The sequence below is a fragment of the Serinus canaria genome, chromosome 2 (genome assembly GCF_022539315.1).
Source record: "Serinus canaria isolate serCan28SL12 chromosome 2, serCan2020, whole genome shotgun sequence".
Taxonomy (NCBI): Eukaryota; Metazoa; Chordata; class Aves; order Passeriformes; family Fringillidae; genus Serinus; species Serinus canaria.
The window spans coordinates 10689145-10709258 of record NC_066315.1 but is presented as its reverse complement, the minus strand read 5'-3'; the positions used below and the strand labels follow the sequence as shown (position 1 = coordinate 10709258).

At 38.3% G+C, this 20114-nt stretch overlaps 1 protein-coding gene across 2 annotated transcripts in view; it reads left to right on the top strand.

Moving 5' to 3' along the window:
- The window catches only part of LARP4B (La ribonucleoprotein 4B), a 55962-nt gene that overhangs the window by 17584 nt on the left and 18264 nt on the right, over positions 1-20114 (top strand). For both annotated transcript variants that reach the window (XM_050970668.1, XM_030230069.2), the window contains 7 exons: positions 830-964; positions 13297-13444; positions 13634-13795; positions 15788-15869; positions 16313-16449; positions 17765-17868; positions 19600-19710. In XM_050970668.1, the coding sequence (XP_050826625.1) occupies positions 884-964; positions 13297-13444; positions 13634-13795; positions 15788-15869; positions 16313-16449; positions 17765-17868; positions 19600-19710 (825 nt within the window). In that variant the 5' untranslated portion in view covers positions 830-883. The remainder of the gene's footprint in view (positions 1-829; positions 965-13296; positions 13445-13633; positions 13796-15787; positions 15870-16312; positions 16450-17764; positions 17869-19599; positions 19711-20114) is intronic.

The following is a 20114-nucleotide window of genomic DNA, read 5'->3' as shown; positions in this document are numbered from 1 at the left end:
CAAATCTTTACATTTTCATTTTAGGGAGATTGCATGTTTGGTGTCACCAGCTTGAAGGCAATAAGTCTTTCTCATTCATTGTTACAGATACAGTACTGGAATTCCCTGTGAATAAAAAACTGAAAATGCATTTTACATCTTTTTAGAAAAGAAAAAAATAAAAAGCCTGTTTTTCACACCTCAATATTTACTTTAAGACTTCACGCTTTAAATTAGCTTTTACTGTTTTTTTGGTAACTTTTAAAAATAACAGCATTAGATAATAGCATCAAATTTCAAAGCAATGTCACTATCAGACTTTCAACTCTGAGTTTTTTTACTTGTTTAATCAAATGAAATAAGATTTTGAGATGATAGAGCAGAAGAACTGGTTGATCATTACTAGTCTAGCAGAACTGTTGTAACATGCTTCTTAAATCTTGCAAAGATAAAATGACCATGAAAGTAGTTATAGAAGAAGGGTTAGTTTGTGACTAAATGCTTCTTAGTGAGTGCAGTCTGCAGGTGGGATGAAGAAGTCGTGATTTGAAATGCAGTCTGAATAAGAAAGGTGAGAATCAAGAGAAACTTTCCCAGTGGAATTTCCCTGCCCAGTGCTGTGGCAAGTGTTCATCTCTAATCCCAAGGCAGCCAGTGACTGGGAGCTGAGTGTATCTGCAAGGTGGCTTTATCCTCATTTTATGTTTTCTCTGGATGCATAATCCTGACCGAATTGTGTGGAAGTTCTTTGGGCCTTTGCTCTGAGTCAGGGTGGCGTGTCTGGAGTGGCTGTAGTTCTCAGGAATTTCAGCAACCACTTACAGAATCTTTTGTCTTCTTATTTCTGCAGCTTACAAAGGTGACCAGTAAAGTTCTCTCTGAGCAGCCAAAAAGCAGACAGCTCATGACTTCTGATCAGGACACTAAAGTTGTGGCTGAACCGCAGGTGCAGCAAGTACAAGAAGTTAAGGACGGTTCTCATCTAGTAAGTATTCTAATTGCATGTTCCCCTGGTGTGCTACAGGAAACATTGTGTTTTCACTATGTCTTAATCAAAATTGTAGGTAAGAACATTTTAGAAGACAGTTGGCTGACAGAAAGCATTGAACCATTAAACAGCCAGAGCAGAGCTGTTATAGGTGGTGAATTCTCCATACTGATTAGGAACCTCAACTTAACTTTGCTTTAGCCTTTTGGGGATTTACATAAACTTCAAGATATGACAGTTTGCAGTCATTTAAGGTACAGGGGTTTTTAGGCTATGCAGGAATTGTATCACTAATCTTGAATTGGGTTCTTGCTCACACCTTGCCATGTCAGGAAAATGCAGAGAATGCACTTTGTATGTATGTGTAATTGAAAAAAGCACAAACCCATACAAGCAGGATTTGGCAGTCTGTAACAGGAATTTTGCTCAGGCAGTTGTGCCAAGTGGCACGTGTTGCTGTTGCTGTGCTGCTGTGCAGGATCCAGGGAGTGTCTGTATGGGATGCTTTTGGCAGATCATACAGTAGATTGTACTGTGTGCATATATAATGTAGTAGTATGTCTTCAAGAAGATTAAAGACTTGATTTTTATTCAAATATGTTTAAATTTTTGTCTTTGTTAACTGTATATTGGGAGGAATGTTTCCTCTTGGGACATCTTGAAGGGTTTGGTTTCATTGTATGTTCTGGTAGAAGTTTCGCTTGTGCTATGCTAAGCAGCAGATACTTCCTGCTTCCAGCTTAGCTTGGAGCAAGCACTAGGGAGCATTCTGAAATACTCATGCTTTTCTTTTCTAAGAAAGCTGGTGCACTTTTTGCTTGTTCCTCTTCCTTCCCCCCCCCCCCCTTTTTTTTTTATCTGAGTTCTCAGTTTTACATTTCTTAGATGTGAGTTTTTACTTACTTGACGGTAGAGGAAAAAATTCAACCTGGTTTTCTGCAATACTTCTGGAAGTTGAACTTCTGAGATGTGCTGGGGATTTTCTTTGGCAGTTTGTTTTTTTTTTTTTTTGGGGGGGGGGTGGAGTGCGGGGGGCATTCTCTTTTCTGTACCCAGGGCATTAGTGCCAGTAAACTTGAGTAAGAGTGGCTTGCAGATTTTCTTCAAGAGCTTGAAGCTGTCTGTGCGTTTCAGCAGACGCATTAGCATCAAAGACAATGCATTAGTCTTCATATGGGTGCTAGTTCATTTAATTTGACATACTAGAATTTTTATTTAAAAGAATGTATTTAAATTTTAATTCCTGTTGTTCCCTACTTATTTGGAGAAAAAGAGCATAACCATAATCATTTATTTATATTTCAGGAGACCTTAGTGTTCTTTTCATGCAAAGAGAAAGCTGATTTCAGTTTAGATATCTTGGAATGTACCCATAGTGCTATAATGGTGCATTTCAAATAACTTGTTCTGTTGTGATTAAAGGTTTTCTTTGGCTAAATATTTTATCTGAGAAAGATGAGATCTTTCAGGTCTAATAAGGTAGCTTATTAGGCTTTAAGTTATGCCAGTATGATACTCTTATGTGTACAACATCAGAAGGTCATTCTGGTATGAGCATAATTACCAATATATTCTGTTAACAGTGGTGTTTTCAAAATGGTCCCTTCTGTAATGCCATGCTTACATGAGTTGATTTTTGTCAGTGCTTCAGGACTTCACTTGCAAGTTCTGTGCACAAGATTATAGTTGGAGAAAAACTTCACAGAGTGCAGGAAAGAATTAGCAAAGTGAAATCATTTGACACTTCCATTTTTCCATAAATGTGATAGAAAGGAGAAAAAACTTCTGGAATCCTGGCTCTGTTGCCTTTAGCAAGTACATACTTCAGATCAGGTGCAAACCACCTGCTGTCTCTTGTGTTTAAATTATTTTGAGATCAGAGGGCTAGACTGCAAAAAGACTTAGATGCATGTTTGTGCCGATCATTATTTCAGTGTGCATTTGATTTGGGTCCATACTGCCCTGGCACCTAGTGAGCTTTCTAGGAGTCTGTTTTTAATGACTTAAAACAGACTCCTAGAAACAAATGCACTGAATTGCGCTCCCAGCTGTTTTGGCTGTGCTGTTCCACTGGGATATCTTGATACACCTTGTCCAAATGCTTTTGTTCAGGAAGAAAGTTATTTCAATGGGGGAGTCTTGATGCGCCTCTCTAGATCCTGCAAAAATAGGTATTAGGCTAATTCTCCATTGGAAGTGGTTATATAAAGTATTTTTTGTTTTCTCTTTGAACAATAACTAAATTTTTCTAATTATGAATTTAGTCATTCTGTTATTTGGCGAGAACAAAACTGAAGACATTCTGCTGTGAGTAATGTTGAATAGGTAATCAGTAGTGACTAAATTATAATGAAGGTTTTGATGTTTGGATGGAATCCTTCAGAAATCACTTTTCAGGATTGCTAGTTAAATATACACAGGTCATTTGTTCACTAACATGTTTCAAAGTCTTAACCTCAGAGTGAGTGAGGCAGTCTTTTCTTCTGCATTGAAATAGCTATGAAATTATGCTGTTTAAAGCATAATCTAGATCAATCACAAGCCTAGTATGGTTCTAGTCTAGTTGGTTCATTTCTAACACAACCAATCAGTTTGGCTGATTCTAGTGGTATTTAACAGCAGAATTTGCCCACACAAGTTCTTTGAAGGAAATTGGCATCTTGAGGATGTTCATGGATTTCTTGTCAATAGTAGCTTAGACTTACACATTGGAGGTACATAGCTTAGAGGACACTAGCAGATTCTTAACTTTGATGGTTTTCTTAGCTTTGGGAGTTAAATGTGCTGTTTTTTCAACTTCTTGGACCTAGAGATGGGCTTTGTGACTTCAGATGACATCTGCCAATAGACTATTTGTATCCTGATTTGGCAACTACTCTTTCTGAGAGAGCCCTTGTTAGACCGGACCCAGGAGAGTCAGCGTTTAGGAAGCGATTCACTCCATTTTAACTCACTTCTGTGCTTCCTTTTCAATAGTAACTCTTTGCTGCTAGAAATTAGGTTACTCTGAGGGAAGAGACCAAGATGCAAATCCCATGGTGGAGGTAGTTTGTATGTCCTGTCTCTGCCAGGTAAGATTTAACTGACCTTTAGTGCTAAAGGTACTCACAGTCTTTTTCCTTGATTGTTGAGCCTAAACTCTTCCTCTGCCATGCTAACATTTGAATGTGTGGCCTCTCAGAGCACTTTCCAAGGACCAAAGAATTTTCTTTCCTTGATTAGTCAAATTGAAGACCTGATCTGGAAATTTGAAAATATATTTAGAAGGGATTCACCAAGCAACAACAAGTTCTGCAAATGTGTGTTCTAGTGCAAGATATTACAGTGAGGCCATTTAAATTTGCCATCTGATTGCAATACTAGTATCACCCATGCTTTCCCTAGTTGAATAATTACCTGGTGCTGCCATGGGTTTCTGTTAATGGGAATTCTAATCTGTGTGGTACACTGATTTTTGTCAATCCTTATAGGTGCTATAAACAAAAATTCAATCCTGCTGTTGCTCAAAGTAGGGGAAAAAATATCTCTAGCTTCCTGAAAGATGGCACTTAATTGTACTTCCCAAAAATGTTTTTCTTAGAAAATACCATAAAAGGATGTCTCAGGCTTATTGCTGCTAGATTATGTTGTTCAAAAATCCTTTTGCAGCCCATTCAAGAATAAGCCTCAAAATGTAAAGGAACTGAGGAAATCAAGATAACTAGTTTAATACAGGACCCATGTGCTCAGTGAAAATTCAGTATGCCGTATAAACCTCAGATCATTGGACAATACACAGTGTTACATGTGGTGTGTGCCAAATTAATGTTAAGCAGCAGTTTGTATAATGAGTAGGTGGCATTCAAGAGACCATGACTAGCTTTAAACAAGAAATGGGAGAATTAGACTTTAAACTGAACATGTACAGTATCAGCATCATGAAGGATCAATACTGGTTGGTGTTTGCTCTTTCTGTCATGGTATTCTAGATTTAGGCCATAAGAAAAGTGATTAAGGCCATAAGAATAGTTTTTTACATGTACATGATGTCTGATGCTCATGTTTAATTATTTCAGTGTGTAGAATGTGTACATTAACCATGATCTGTTGGAGGGAAAGTCAGGCAGTTTGATCAGCTGTTTCAGAAGCCTGCAGCAGTGTGGCTGAAACATCTGTTGTGAGGCTGCTCTTCTGTGTTCCCTTCACTGGTGATGGGCAAGGCATCAGGTGTGGCCTGGGAGTGCAGCATAATCACTGTTTCTTCAGAACTTGTTACAGTTTCATGGCTTTGTTATAGAGAAAGAATGAAGGAAGTTAGATTTTGGTAGGTTGTAAGGACTGTTTTGGCTTGTGTTATTGTAACTTTGAATCTAGATATGTTTTTAAATTTAGGCCCATAAGGCTATATTTGGGATAAACCCTTACTCCTTGGCAAAGAATAAGTACATTGAGAAATGAAAGATGGGTAAGTATACTCTAGTTAATAAGCATGTTGACTTCTTGCCTTCTGTGTAGGTGTGTACAGGACATAGGACTAAATACCTATTAACAAAAAGTAATTGTTCAGGTTATGAAAGTGCTGCTTCAGAGCACTTTTGTTTCATGCAGTCAGAAAACCTGTTTAGGCTTTGAGTAGATGAGAAATATACCAGAGCTAAAATATGCATGAATAAAGGGGGAAAAAAGCCAAAACAAAATAACAAAATTTGCTCCCCAGACAAGTTGGGCTCTGAAGTAGCAGAGCATGAACTCTGTTAAGTGCTTTTCAAGTTGGTGGCAGTGTTAAGCTTAGCCAGAAGGTGCCTCGAGTGATGTAGCGTAACAGGAGTGGCATTTTCTGCTTAAATTCATGTTGCCTTTTTTTTTTTTTTTTAAAGTTGTAATCCCACACTAAATAGTATTGAGAAATTTGACTTAATGAATGTGCTCTGTAGCTGCTTTAAAATAGAAATTATCCCTGGAACCCTAAGATAAAAACAAAGGAACAAGTACAAAATGTGCTCTTGCACATGAGAACGGTATGGGAAAACTGGAATAAGTTTCTGCTTGCCTGAACTGCTTCAGCTCTTTTCTTCCCATTACTTGATAGGAGAAGTGGTTGTTAAGGCACTGGAAAAATGGACTTTGCCCTGGTCTGTCTCTTAAAGACACTTAGCTCCTCTCCAGAAAGCACGAGTTAGTAATGGTTAAATCACAAAGGGAAAAATCTTGCTATTTGTTTATCTGATAAGGGAGTTTTCTGAATAGTTGTGAATTTTATAAGTATTACTGTGACTTTAAGCTGACATTAAAAACAGTTAAATTGTTTGCTCATGGCATTTCTTCAAAAAAACTATTATAAGTAACTCCCTCCCCCTTTGCCTGTTCTCAGTTCCAGGGAATGCTAAAGAGAGGAGTGACTTGGCATAGTTTTCAGTCTGGATCCAAGCATGTTGAATAACTTTGTCCCAGGGGAGAATTGAAAAAAATGCAGCAGATGGCAGCAATGATGCATCAGACTTCCTATCCTTAGGAACAGTGTAGCTGCAGGCACTTGGAGTCTTCCTGGGTCAGATAAGGGCGGAGGGAGGGTAGTTCTCCTCTGATCTTACTTTACAATTTCAAAGCTGACTTGCTGAAGAGGGAATGTACTTTTTTGTCAATTCAGCAATCTTTTATGGTGAGAGTTAGTGGAATATTAGTTGCATAAGGTGCACAACCAGTGGAAAAATAGCACTGAGTTAAGTGTTTGTCTGAAAGAACATTTGAAATAGAGTTTAAGGGTCTGTCTTGTCTTACTCTCTTACTGATTTTCAATATCCTTTATGTGACGGAGTAGGGTGGTTTTGTAGTTGTACACTCTGTAAGCTCTCTGAAGTATGGGGTCCAAATCTGAAATAAAAGCAATGCATTTGAGAGAAGGTCTAAATGATATGAGGTAATGGAAAGGCAAAGAAGAACAAATCTGTTTAGAAGAAGATTGCTGGGTATTTTCAGCTTTTTTATTGGGCTTTTATGTTTGAAGAAACAGAACCACTTTTTATTAGCAACTACAAGAACTTACAGTAATAGAAGTATTTCAGTATGTAAATACATGTGTATAAAAAGGCTTAGTTGTTATGAGGTCAGAAGGAGTCTGTATATGTACAACAATAAAAATTATACTGAGGAAAGACTTTTGGAAGGAGTAGCATTCAGTCAAATTACTTTTTAAATATTTCTGATTTTTTCTAAAAGGATACATAGTTTTTTTCTGAGCTGAAGTATAATTAATCCTGTCACAGTATCATGAGGTGGGTAAATAATCTTGAGGCCCCCTTCAGTGCTATAAGTCACTGAGGAATTGTGTATTCTTTTTTTTTTCATGCAGATAACACATTTTAAAAAAAGGCTTGGAACAGAATTAGCTTCTGATAACGTACAATGACTACTCAATGGAATACATGAGGTCTTATCTATCTTTAGCCTGTTTTTCCTAAAGAAGTAATTGTGGTGTAGGTTCAGCTCTGGGGGAAGGGAGGAGAAGGAGAAAATGGTCCAAAAAATGTTTGATCTACATGTCAGATTTAAACCTGTCAAGCCAGAATGCATTTTTCTTTGTATAGGAGGTGGGAGTTGTAGTAAATATGAAAACAAGTACTTTCTGGCACATACGGGTTTTGTGAAAGATGTTATTTAAATATTTTAACTATTTGGATGAACAAAACTTTTTAGGAAACAATAGAAGTTTGTAAAACTCAGTAATACTCCTAAACAGACTGTAATGTCATTAGAAGGAGTATTTGGCTTGAATATTACAGTGTATATGATGAAATACTGAAACATTGCTCAGTAACTGGGATTTGGACTTTGAGTGGCAATGACATATGAACCCCTGCATGGTTTTAAAGTGTGCTATTTTTGGCAGTTGGGTGTTGGCTTGTCTCCTCAGTAGCCATAGAAAGTTAGTGTAAAGAGGAAGGTGATTTGCAATGAGAAGACCCTCTGACACTACTTATTAAACATGGGCTGCTGCTTCAGTAAAGAATTGAGTAACAGCACGAGTGAGGAGAAAACCAGCTTGTTAGAAAAATCTGTGGAAGAAGAAGCACCAAAGTCAAGGATAAGTAAAACTTTATCTTCAATTTTTGGAGCTGTGGAAAGCCAGGATCTGCATACAGTGGGAAGGACAGTTAATGGGGCAGCTGTGACAGTTGGCATTGAACGTGTTTGTAGTGATGATTGTGCAGTGTCAGATTCTAAATCTGGGATTTGGGGTAGAAAAGGAAAATATTCATCATATAACAGCACGGGGAGTACTCCCCATGGCAGCCGTAGGAGGACGTATGGCAGACCTTTTAGCTTCTTTAATTCCTTTAGTCACCTCTTGAAAGTCTCTGGTACATATGGAAATCTGCAGAGAAGTGAAGAAAAGAAAGATAAGATTATTAAAAAAAGAGCACCTAAAAAACTTATTAGTAATGGTCTGCATGTGAACAATGTAGAAAATAGTAATAGCAATATTAATAATGAAAATGTACCTTCAGAAGAGCATTGCTTGTTTGATCGTATTTCTAATTCACATGTAGCAGATATCGTAGACAAAGGCTTACAGAGTGAAATTTCCTTAAATAGAAATTCTCTGGAGGATTATGCAGTTCCATGTGACCATTCAAGGCAAAATGAAACAAGAGTAAATGTTGAAGACAGCAAGAGTGACAGCTTACAGAAAGTTTCGAGTTCATATAGAGAGATGTCTCCAACATTTTCCTGTCTTGATGTAGACAACAGTCAAAATGTGAAAGACAAGGAGTTTTACAGCATTTGTGTTGTAGATGCCGAAGATCTGAAAGGGGATGAAGAGGTGCCAGCTACTGTGCATGAAGAGACTGCAGCAGACATAGATAACTCAGCTGTTACTGATGAAGGAATGTGCACCATGGCACGACCTCTAGACAGAGGGAAGGAATTTCCAATGCAACAGTTGGCACAAGTGGAAGCTAAGTTTAATTCACAGAAAGAACTGTTTGAGTATAAAAAAGAGGATGGATCAAACATGGAGAAAAAGGATACAAAGGAATATTGTAGCCTAGACATCCAGTGTTCTTTTGATAACTTACTGACTGACAGGTGTCAGGTGCAGAGGTTAAATACTGACAGTACAGTAACAGATGTCTTAAAAGCAAAAGTGCCTGGTGAAATCATCCCTGAGAATCAGCAAGAGGAGGTATATACCATGGGTAGTGCTGCCAGTTGGAATGAATCACGGCATACAGCCTGTGATTCTGTGAAGCCTGTGAATGCTGCTGGAGAGGACCAATACAGCCCTAACTCAGAAAAGGTGAAAACCAGTGATCATATTTCTAGTGTATTGTTAAACACTGGAGTATCTAATTCAGGAAAAACTGAGGGAAGTAATCATTCTGATGTTGTACCACTTGTTGTGCCACTAACTAGGCATCCCTCAAGTGTTGTAGAGCAAATAAATACCAGACAGGTGGTAGACAACATAGGGGGTAACTTTAAATTATCATTAGGGTTACATGAAATGGACAATGTAGAAAAAGATGAAGTCTGCTTTCTAGAGCCAGAAAGTGAAGTAAACTCCAATGTGGAAAAGAAAACACTTGAAAGAACATGTGGTGATAGCCAAACATTTTCACCACACTCTAGTGAACATCACAGCAGTTTTGAAGAATCCTTGAAAGAGGGAGAGAAATGCACTGGTACAGTTTTGCCTAGCTGTGAAGCTTTGAACATGACTGAAACACAGCTAAACTTGGAGAAAGATTCTGATTTTCAATCTCATATTAAGGGTTGCACTGATATCAGGGCATCATCGGAAGCTGCAATCCACAGTGGCATGGGGGAGGAGATCTGTGTGAGTGCCACTGAACTAAAAGGTGACTTTCTTGAGGAAGCTGGTAACTTGAGCAGAACTAGATCAGGGATAAATGATGGCACTGTGACATCTCATGCACATAATCCAAGCACAGATGAAATGTTCCGAAAGGAAAACAGCATAGAGTGTCACGTATCGCAAGAGTTAATAGAGAGTAAAGGTCAAGCATGCAAATATTCAAATTCAGATAACAAATCCATTGTCTCTTCTGTGTCTATGGAATGTGAGCATATGAATAAAACAGATATGAACGGCAGACAAGATGAACAACAGGATGTATGTTCCTTCCACACAGTGGAAAATCAATGCAGTGCAGAGACTGAGTCAACCAAAATAGCTGGGCACGTAGTAGAATCTGTAAAACGGACGAAATTTGAAGGTCAACTAAAGGAGTCCATTGATAGCAAGGCAGAAAATGTAAAACAGAGTCTGGATGCTAACATTGCTGATTGTGATAAAGGCATCTTCAATTGCAGTGAAGGGTTGGCTGACAGTCAGAATGCTCCCTCTGACTCCACTGTACCTGCAGTCACGGACAGTTCTATGTACAGGAGCGTAAAATTAAAAGATGCCACTAAAAATCTGGAAGATGCCAGTAAAGTCTTGAAGACAGACCGTAACTTTTTGCCTGTGTTGTGTCAAAATGTGTGTTCTCATGAGCATGACAAACCAGCAGAAGAGCCTGAGTTGTGTCACTGTGCCAGTCCAGAGCCAGAAGCTGGGAACACTCAAGTTTCTCTTGGGCCTTTTACTGAGGAAAGATCAGAAACTCATGAAAAAAGTATGTGTGATGTAAATGAATGTAATTTACAGGATGGTGTAGTAAACCAGTATGTCAGCAACCACACAAAGGAGAACCTCACTGGTTTTGGTTTATCAGCTGAGAATCTAGAACCTTTTACCAGGGGGAATTTGGAGCAGTTGCAAGCCAAGACTACTGAACTGAAAAACACCAGTTACACATTAAATACTCAGATGAATGACTTGACCACAAGCTGGGAACAGTTGCAGCCAGATCACAAGATTTTCTCAAACAAAGAGCTTGGAGTTTGTGTTGACCCAAAGCAGGTAGACAAATATGCTGCTACTCCTTCCTATGAAATACCCAGTGCCTCTGCTGGTGCAGCAGGATTTCAGCAAAGCAGAGAGCAGTGCATGTTAGGTCTGATGGAAGATGGATCAAGTGACCAGAAGCACTCCTATGACCTGGACAGACAAAATCCCCACGCTGAAATGTGGTCACATTTCATCAATCTTCAGACTGGCAATGCTGATTGGACAAATCAGCTGCTTTCTGACACAGTTCCTCCTGGTAATGGTGAATATCTAGTGGGCTTTTTATGGAATAATGCAGCTTCTAATGATACCATGAAGAATGACAGACTGTGTATAGTTAATGAAAACTTCCAGAATGAACCTGAAAATTTACCAAGTGCTTCATATGCAGTGGAAACATACCCATATCAGCTGCTAGCACCGGAATATGCTGGTACGTGGGGATGGCACAATAAAGATGAACTTGTAAGTATTCTGCAGAAGTGATTTGCTCTTAAAGCTTAAAGCAGAAGCTAGAAGTTTGATTAAGCCAAATCAAACTGTGGTTTCATTAGTTAAATAGATGTTATTTTGTCCTGAACATGATGATTCCCTTTCCTTTGAAAAACCGAATGCTGTACAGAATGCAGAAGTAAAAAATTTTGCTGAATATTGATTTTTTTTTCTGTTTGCTTTGTGTGAAAGTTCAATCATTGACAAAATAACTTGATTGCAGGTTCTCAGTTTCAACTGAACTTTAAATAAACAGTGTGCAGAAAGGAAGCTTGCTAGAAATCATTCTTAGTGCTCTTTAGCTTTGTATGGAAGAAATTTTTGTGGATTTCCTGAAGCTCTTGTTTGGTAGCAATTAGGAAATTTTTCCTCACTTCTGGAGGTGAGTAGTGATGTAGAGAGGAGTGGCTGCAGGAAAAGTAAGAGGAAAGAGCTAGGCTGGATCTTGGCTAGCTGGGCTAAGAAACAAGCGAAACTGTCTGGACACAATCCTGAGCTGCTCTGTGACCCTGCTCAGGCAGGGAGGTTGGGCTGGATGACCTCCAGTGGTCCCCTCCAGCCTTACCCACTCTGCAGAAGTCAACCTGTAGCAGCTGCTGCTCCTTTTCCTTCCCTGCTGAGCTTCCCTGAAATTGTTCCCCTCGCTGGCTGTGTTGGAACAGCTGCTCTGACCTTGCCCAGCACTTGCAGTGTGGGCAGTGCATTGTGCTGTTTGCTCTCTCCTGGGTGAAATTCTTATATTAAAAATGGAAACTGATGGATCTTGCTGTCATCTTTGAATCTTACTATGAAAGTGGTTATGTCAAACACTTCCACTTTTTGTTAATCTTCTCTGTCATTCAAGAGATGTGTTTAAGTAAAATTTTTTAAGTTTTTAAAATTTTCTGGATATATTTTCTAAGCATTGTGATAATAAGTATTTGAATGTGTGTGTTTAAGAAGATTTAAAGCTTTGTGGGGTTTTGGAGTGCCTGTCTTTAAACACTGTAATGTTCCTAGCATCTGTAAATTTAGAAAGCAGATTTTTTTAATAAGCTTTTTTAGTGTATCTTATCATAAGCAATATTCTTTCCCAGTGTAATTACATTAAAACACTCAACATATATTTTTTGTGTGGAATAATTCAATGCATTTTGCTCAAACATAAGCAAACAGGTCTCATGTTGCTTTAAAGTATTGTAGTAGATGTTTGCTCTGCAGAGAGCCATCTCTCTTAAGCACAGATGTGACCATGATGGTTGTTTATAACCATATGTAATCATTAGATGTGTCCATTTCCAATCCAGGTTAAAAGAGATTATCTTGACAAGATTTAACTGGATATGGTTATTCATTCTTTATGTCCTAATGCTCTGTTCCTCCTCTAAATGTAGTAACAGAAGTTGTCATACACATCTTACGGCTTTCAATTTTCTATAATGTTTCATTAAAACTGTTACATGTGTATATAATTTCAGAAAAATCCCTGTACTTTTGTATTTTCTTGATCTATTTTCAAGTATTATTTTGCAGATACAATAGATACAGATCTAACATCTGTTAGATTGATCTACAGATAGAAGTGTAACATATGATTAGTGATATAATCAACATCAAGAAGACATGTATATTAGAGAGCTGTCTGAAGTCTAGGTCAAGTACAGGCTGAGTTAGTCTGTCTGAGGCAAAGAATGAAATGTTTATTGTCATTTGCTCTGCTTGGATAGCCTTTCTGGTGGTTCTTAATCAGGGAAGTGAATACTGTGCACCACAATTCAGTTGTGTTTGTACCTGAAATGATTATGGGAACTATAATTATGGGAGTTAATATATTCAGGTGTGAAAAACCATGACAGTAAAATCGTGAGTTGTATGCCTGATACTGTTATTTGAAACTGAATGTGTCTGTGCACCAGATGCCTGCTGTGCATCCCTGAAATGCATAATCAATTTCTTTTTGCAGGAGTCAACCAAGGTTTCTGAGTTAAACCCCAATGCAAAGGTGTGGGGAAATCATATGTTACACTTGGAAGCAAGTGGTGCCACTGATGGTAGCGTGAGCAAAACGTGGGAAGAAATACCTGACCAGCCTCCAGATTCCTGTAAAGAAGGTATGAACAAGAGTTTCTGGCTGTTGCTCAAGCAGAAGTTAAAATTTGGTGCAGCACTGTCTCTTTTAATTTTCTGGTAAAAAACGTAAAGCAAGTATGTAAGCACCTTTATTTCAGGTGTAATTTTAACTGTGGCATTACTGTGATTAGGAAGAGCACTTCTGAGTGTGTGTGTGACATGTGCTGCAGGACTGGATGCCAATGGCGATGGCGACAAGAAGCATCAGAACGCGGTGCTGACGGAGCTGCCGGAGCCGAACGCGGCCGTGCCGGGCTCAGAGCAAGCGGACATGAACCCTTTGGCTCTCGATCATTCCGAGTATGAGTCTATGCACGAAACCACCCAGACAGGTAAGGGAAAGCTAAGGTGTGCTTGGACTTAGTTTTTTACAAAAAAAGCCCCCTGAACTATACCAGTTTTGACGTTCAATATGTGCATTCTTTAAACAGACCCTAGGAATTCCTGTCTGTTTTGCAGTCAAACTTGGACACGTTTAGAGTCCTGGTTTAAATCTTAGAAGGTGCTGCCCAGAATCAAACAAATGTTTCTAGTTTGGGTCAGCTGTGTTTCTAGTTGGGTCAGGTACTGAGGTGAGATTCACATACAATTCGTATCTCACTTAGTAATGTTAATGTGGGGAAAGATCCGCTTTGGACTTGAAATGCTAAAAGAAGCAACATTTTAGTATTAACTTCTTCACATTCTTATTCAATCAACTTCCAGAATTTCTCTTCAGTGCAACTATTAGAAGCTCTAGTCTATACCAGGTGGTATGTTTTAAGAAGCTTCTGGAAACTAGCTTAGAGATTCACCATGCTTATATTGCATTGAATGGGACAGACGGTCTGCAAGATGCATGTAGGATTACTACTTGAACTGAGATGAGGGATGGGAAGTAGAGGAAAATGTACTGGGTGTTTCTTGAGATTCACAGCAGGTCTGTTCATTATGCTTAGCTGATATAGTATTTAAAATTACCAGTATAGCATCCATAATAGCTACAAATCAAGGCAACTGAAATCAGACATCATTGCGGCATCATCTTTACCTTTATTTGAAAACTGAAAGTTCTCATTGACTCTTGTACTTAAGGGTAGTATTGGGGAATATTAAATAGTAACTAGCTAGCACATAGGAAATTGTATTACTAGTGCCTCACACTCTAGAAGGGAACAACATTCTTCAGGTTAATGCTGTAACTTGTCAGTGTGTCCTTTATGTGCCCAAAATAGTTAACTTTTGACATGAGTTCGATGGTGGGGTAAAGAGCTGAGCAGCAGGTTGGGTCTGTTCCATTTGATGAATAGTGACACATGGTCCCAAGTCTGAAATCTGATCCTTCATTTTTTAGTAATTATTTTTAAAAATGCATATAAAAGGAAATATGGTTAGAACGTGATACATGTATTTCTCAGGTGTTGGTGTTCTCTTCATCAGAGTTGGTTGAACACGTGGAGGACAGCATGGTGGGAGAAAATTAGAAGTTGCTTTAGGAAGAAGAAAGGCTAAGGAGAGCTGAATAAAAGGATGAAAGATAGTGAAGGGAAGGGTGTAGAGGACAGCAATTGGTGTGAAATACTTCTAAAATATGTATGTATTTACATACATACATATTTACATGAACAATGTTCTACCAAATGTTCTACAAATCTCTCAAGCTCACACAAAACTTCTACTCTTTAAACACTTCTCCCACTGACACAATGAGTTTACTCTCTACTGACATTGGTATATTGTGTCTAAACTAAAAAGAGCATGAAGTTCATGTTTTCCATGTGATCATTTTTAAACTTCCACATATAAGAAAAAATTCATTTTGCCTTCTTAACCAAAAGATTGTAAATTGATTTGTTGCTAGTAGATTGGATATCTGCTGATATTCCATAACTATATTTTTGAAAACCTTCTTTAAATAAATGTGTTGGTAATTTAGAGTGAGACCAGAAGTATGGAGTGTCTCCATTGCATTGTTCCCTTGCAATGCACTAGTCAGGGTTTCGTCACCTAGAAATTGGTTACTTTCCTGAGAATGGAGCACAGATCTACGAGCCAGATGACTTCACTGTTTACTTTGAGATGTGCTTGTAGCTGTTCTAAAAGTGCTTCAGATTTTTATGTATTTGGAGAACAGAGGTTAACAAGTCAGACATGGTCTTTCCTATCTTAAATAAAAAGTTGCCCTGCAATTTCAGGAGTTGGTAACTAATACATAAGGACCATCTATTGGATTTGAAAATTCATTACTAGTTATGTAGTCAGTAATAGACATGATGGCTTGTTTAAAATAGATATTGTGTAATATAGCAGAGCTACTTTTTAATTTGAAGTATTTTAATTATTAGGTGGAAACGAACAGTTGCAGCCAGAAGGTCAGGAAGATTTACGAGAATTACTGAAAAAGACACTGGAATTCTGTTTATCTAGGTATGTATTTACCTAAATGTACCAAGCTGGAAGATGACTAACAGCTTGGGATGTATGTTACTACATTTCTTAGTTGCTACTTAAAGCTGAGTGGAAAGGATGAAAATTTGGAAAAAGTAACAGACAAATTTCAGAGTGTTGTGTTGATGTACCTCTTAAAGCTTACCTGAAAGCTCTGTGCCTAATGCATAAACTAGCAAAAATATGGGTTTGAAATGAGAGTAGTTGCAAGCAATTACAGATCAGGTGAATTTTTGTGATCTTTACTAGTCATAATTAAAACTGAGTAATTTAAGCCATTTAACAAGCTTTAAGCCAGTGATTTTCATTAATTAGCAAAAATGCTGAAGGAATCTGCCTTCTACTGTGTGATGAATTTTTGTCTTAAGTTTATTGGACAAAGTTAATCTATGATATTTCCCTATTTTTTTTTCTCCCAACAGAGAAAATCTTGCCAGTGACATGTACCTTATATCACAGATGGACAGTGATCAGTATGTGCCAATAATGACAGTAGCAAATCTTGATCATGTCAAGAAACTCAGTACTGATATGGATTTGATTGTTGAAGTGCTGAGATGTAAGTAGAAGTTCCTCAGTGCTAGAAAGCACTTTTTATTGGTGTAGACCTATTAATCTGAATTTTTCAGCTCTCTTACTGTATTGCAGTAGAATGCCATTATGTTTCTGTACAGCATTAAGTAGCCCAAGCAGCTTAGACCATCACAGTTATAGGAGTGTAGTTTTATCAAAGCTACTCCGTATTCCAGCTATTGAATAATGATCTATGCACATGAAAATTAATGATTTTAAATTGTGGGATGTGGTGGGACAACTCACATGACTGGAGGATCATGATGGATATCTCTAGACTGTTCTTTAAAGACAGGTGGGGAAAAAGGGATGGAGGAGTCTCACCCTGTTAAGGAGAACCTTGAATGGATAGAAGTCAGCTGCATCAGTCATGGAAGCTCTACGGAGTACCCGTGGGCCAAGACTCTGGGGGTTGATTCCAAGGGGAATCTTACAGTTGGCATCAACTGCTGACCTAAACCAGGACAATAAGGCCAACAGAGCAATATTTGTTCGCTTAAGTGAGCTTTGGGTCAGCCAAACCTAGTTCTTACAGTCGATTTCAATGACTTAGATATTTGTTGGAAGAACAATACAGCAACTCCTGTCATCCATCAAGTTTCTGGAACGTGCAGAGGACTGTTTCCCCATACACATGTTAGATGTGCCAACCAGGAATGAGGCACTGCTGGACTCACTGCTCAGAAACTGAGAAAACCCTGCTTTGTATGTCTCAGTCAGTGGGAGCCTTGGCTGCACCAATCATAGAACTGTGGTGTTTGGGGTCATGCTGAGCACACTGAGCGTTTCTAAGGTTTTATATTTTGCAAGAGCAAACTTCAGCTTGCTCAGAGCACAGTTGGGAAGAATTCTGTGGGAAGCTTCCATGGTGGATAAAGGCACTAACTATACTAGTGCTGGGAGTTCTCTCCTGGAAGCATTTCATCCCTTGTAAAGGTAAGGGAAGTAGGAGGATCAAGAGAACCCCTTGACTTAACTTTGTGCTTCTGAGTCTGCTCAAAACAAGAATGAGGCATACCAGAGATGGAAAAGTGAATGAATACCTGGTGAGAGCTACAAGGGCATTGACAGGGTGCAGAGATGCAGTTATAAATGGAAAACCTCAGCTCAGAGTGTATTTGGTTAGAGCTACAAATTTTATAAAAAACTAGAAAGGGTTCTTCAGGCATGTAAATGATGAGCAGAAACATTGTCTGCTTGTTTCTTAATGTTCAAAAATATTGGAGGCTCTGCATCTTTTGGAGTGCAAAGCTCCTAGGTTTGTTGACAGCTGAAATGCATTCTTGTCTTTTCTCTCTTAGCGTTGCCTTTAGTTCAAGTGGATGAAAAGGGGGAAAAAGTTCGGCCAAATCAGAATCGCTGTATTGTGATTTTACGTGAAGTACCTGAATCTACTCCCATTGAAGTAAGTGTTCTCTTGTTCAGTAAAGAACACTTTTCCCTTAGGACTTGAAAGTTAGATTTATTTTAGATTTCAATAATCGCATCACATTTTTTACTACACTGTTAGTTTCTAACAGAACTTCTTAGTTTATTTTTCTTTGTTTGGTTAAGAAATATTTTTGGTAGATGCATGTTGCTCATAGCAAGGCTGTGTTAGAACCTGTAGTTCTGCAGAGGGCTGAGAAACTGATAGTGCTGTCTTTGGTAGAGATACATCATTTTCTTGGGCTTTGTCCTACTTATATGCACTTCGTACTCAGATCCTTGGATAAACAGACAAAGGTGAAAGAAGATAAATCTTAGACTAGAAAATGCCACTGTTGCCCCTTGAAGCTTGTTCAAGTAAAATAGTTAAAGCTTTGTAAACGTTTCCATAATGCTGAGGTGAGAGGTGTCAATAAGTCACTAAGGATCTCCCCTGGGTTGTGGAATGAGTGCAAGACTGGAGAACTTCATTCTTTGAAAGATGCTTAATGCCATTCTGTTGAATCAGGGACTATGACTGATGGAAATATTAGAAAAAATTATGGGGTCGTAATTAAACCATCTTGAATCTTCAAGAAGGAGAAGGTGCAGATTCTTGATGATGGGTTTATATTTTAGTTTCTCTTCTATTTAATTTTACAAGGAAAATTAAAGATTCTGAAAGAGTTGCTCCTCTTAATAACCATCATACAAAAATCAGAAGTACTGCAGTTTAGAAACTGGTAAGAAAAAAGTAAGTGGCCTTAAAATGCTAAAAGGAATTGGAGGGAAGAAGCTGGATATGTGCTATGTACATAGCTTTAAAACAGTGGCTACTTCTAGCTTTCCAAATGACGTGTAGCCTTACAAAGACTGCCTAAGTTTTAGTATTGCAGATTTTTTTTTTTTTCTGTCATGAGTTCATCAGGTTGGATATATTAGCACTGGATGTTCACTCCTAAATGTTTGACAACAAAGTTCTGAGGAGTCTTTATTTTCAGAAGAATTGGCCTCCAGTGCAATGGTTTATACATTATGCTTAAATTTGTTGTGCTGGAAAAATCTGGACTTAACAAACCAGATTTAGTAGCCTATGTCAAGCAGAGTCAGGCTTTATTAAAGCAGCAAAGGCTGTAAGGCCTCCCAAGTAGTGTTGCCTTTTGATGCTGCTCACCTCAGATCTGTGACAAAACAAAAAAGTATGCAAATGAATTAAAACAAATAAAAAATCCAGGGTCTATTTTTTCTGTGGAAACTAGCCAGTTATGTTTGAGTTAACATAAGCCCTATTTCAAATACATGAATCTATAGACATTTGAGTTAAAGCTTACTTGCAGGTTTCTGCTGAAAAGGGAGGATTTTCCTGTCCCATGCCTTATGCACAGGTTTTCATGTGGCTCCATGGTTTTGGGGACAGGGGAGAAATAGACATCTTTCTGCACTTGATACCAAGTTTAAATGTCTTCTCTGGCCTAAAAAGCTCCCAGCCAGACCTCTCTTGCAGTATGGCCTTAGATAGGGCTAGTTTTAATTCCTTCCAGGGGGAGATTGGAGAGACCCGACACTGCTGCAGATATTCTGAATTACTCCATTATGTTTTGTAAGCCCAACAGTGCTTTCTGTCTTTCTTTCTCATAGTGTCAGAGTTTTGCATTTTACATTAATGTTTTCTTCTCTCCATCCTTACTCCCTCACCTCCCCACCTCCTTTATCAAACCACTTTCCCCAGGAGGTTGAAGCACTTTTCAAAGGAGACAATTTGCCTAAGTTCATCAACTGTGAGTTTGCCTATAATGACAATTGGTTCATCACATTTGAATCGGAAGCTGATGCACAGCAGGTAATGCTGTTTTTTGAAGCTTATTAGTATGTAAAAGTAAATAAAGATTATAGGAGGATGAATTGACACATTGTAAACTGTATTACAAATGTGTAACAACTTGAAAAGAAAAATACCCCACACTGTAAAAACAGTAATGCTTCCCCTTAGGTAGTATCCAGTTTTCAGTAACTATTAAACACAACATTTAAGAGGTTTTTTATCTCGTTCACATATCCTGGCTTCCTGGCTAAAGCTATGATTTTTTTTTTCTTGTACTGAGAGTGTTGACTTTTTTGGTGACACATTGAAATGCTTCAATCATAACCATTAGAATCTTGTTTTAATGCTACTGAAGCAGTTAATGATAAGTTAAATGTTGCTAAGTGCAGGTGATGTACGGGAGTTTGCTATAGTGTAATATT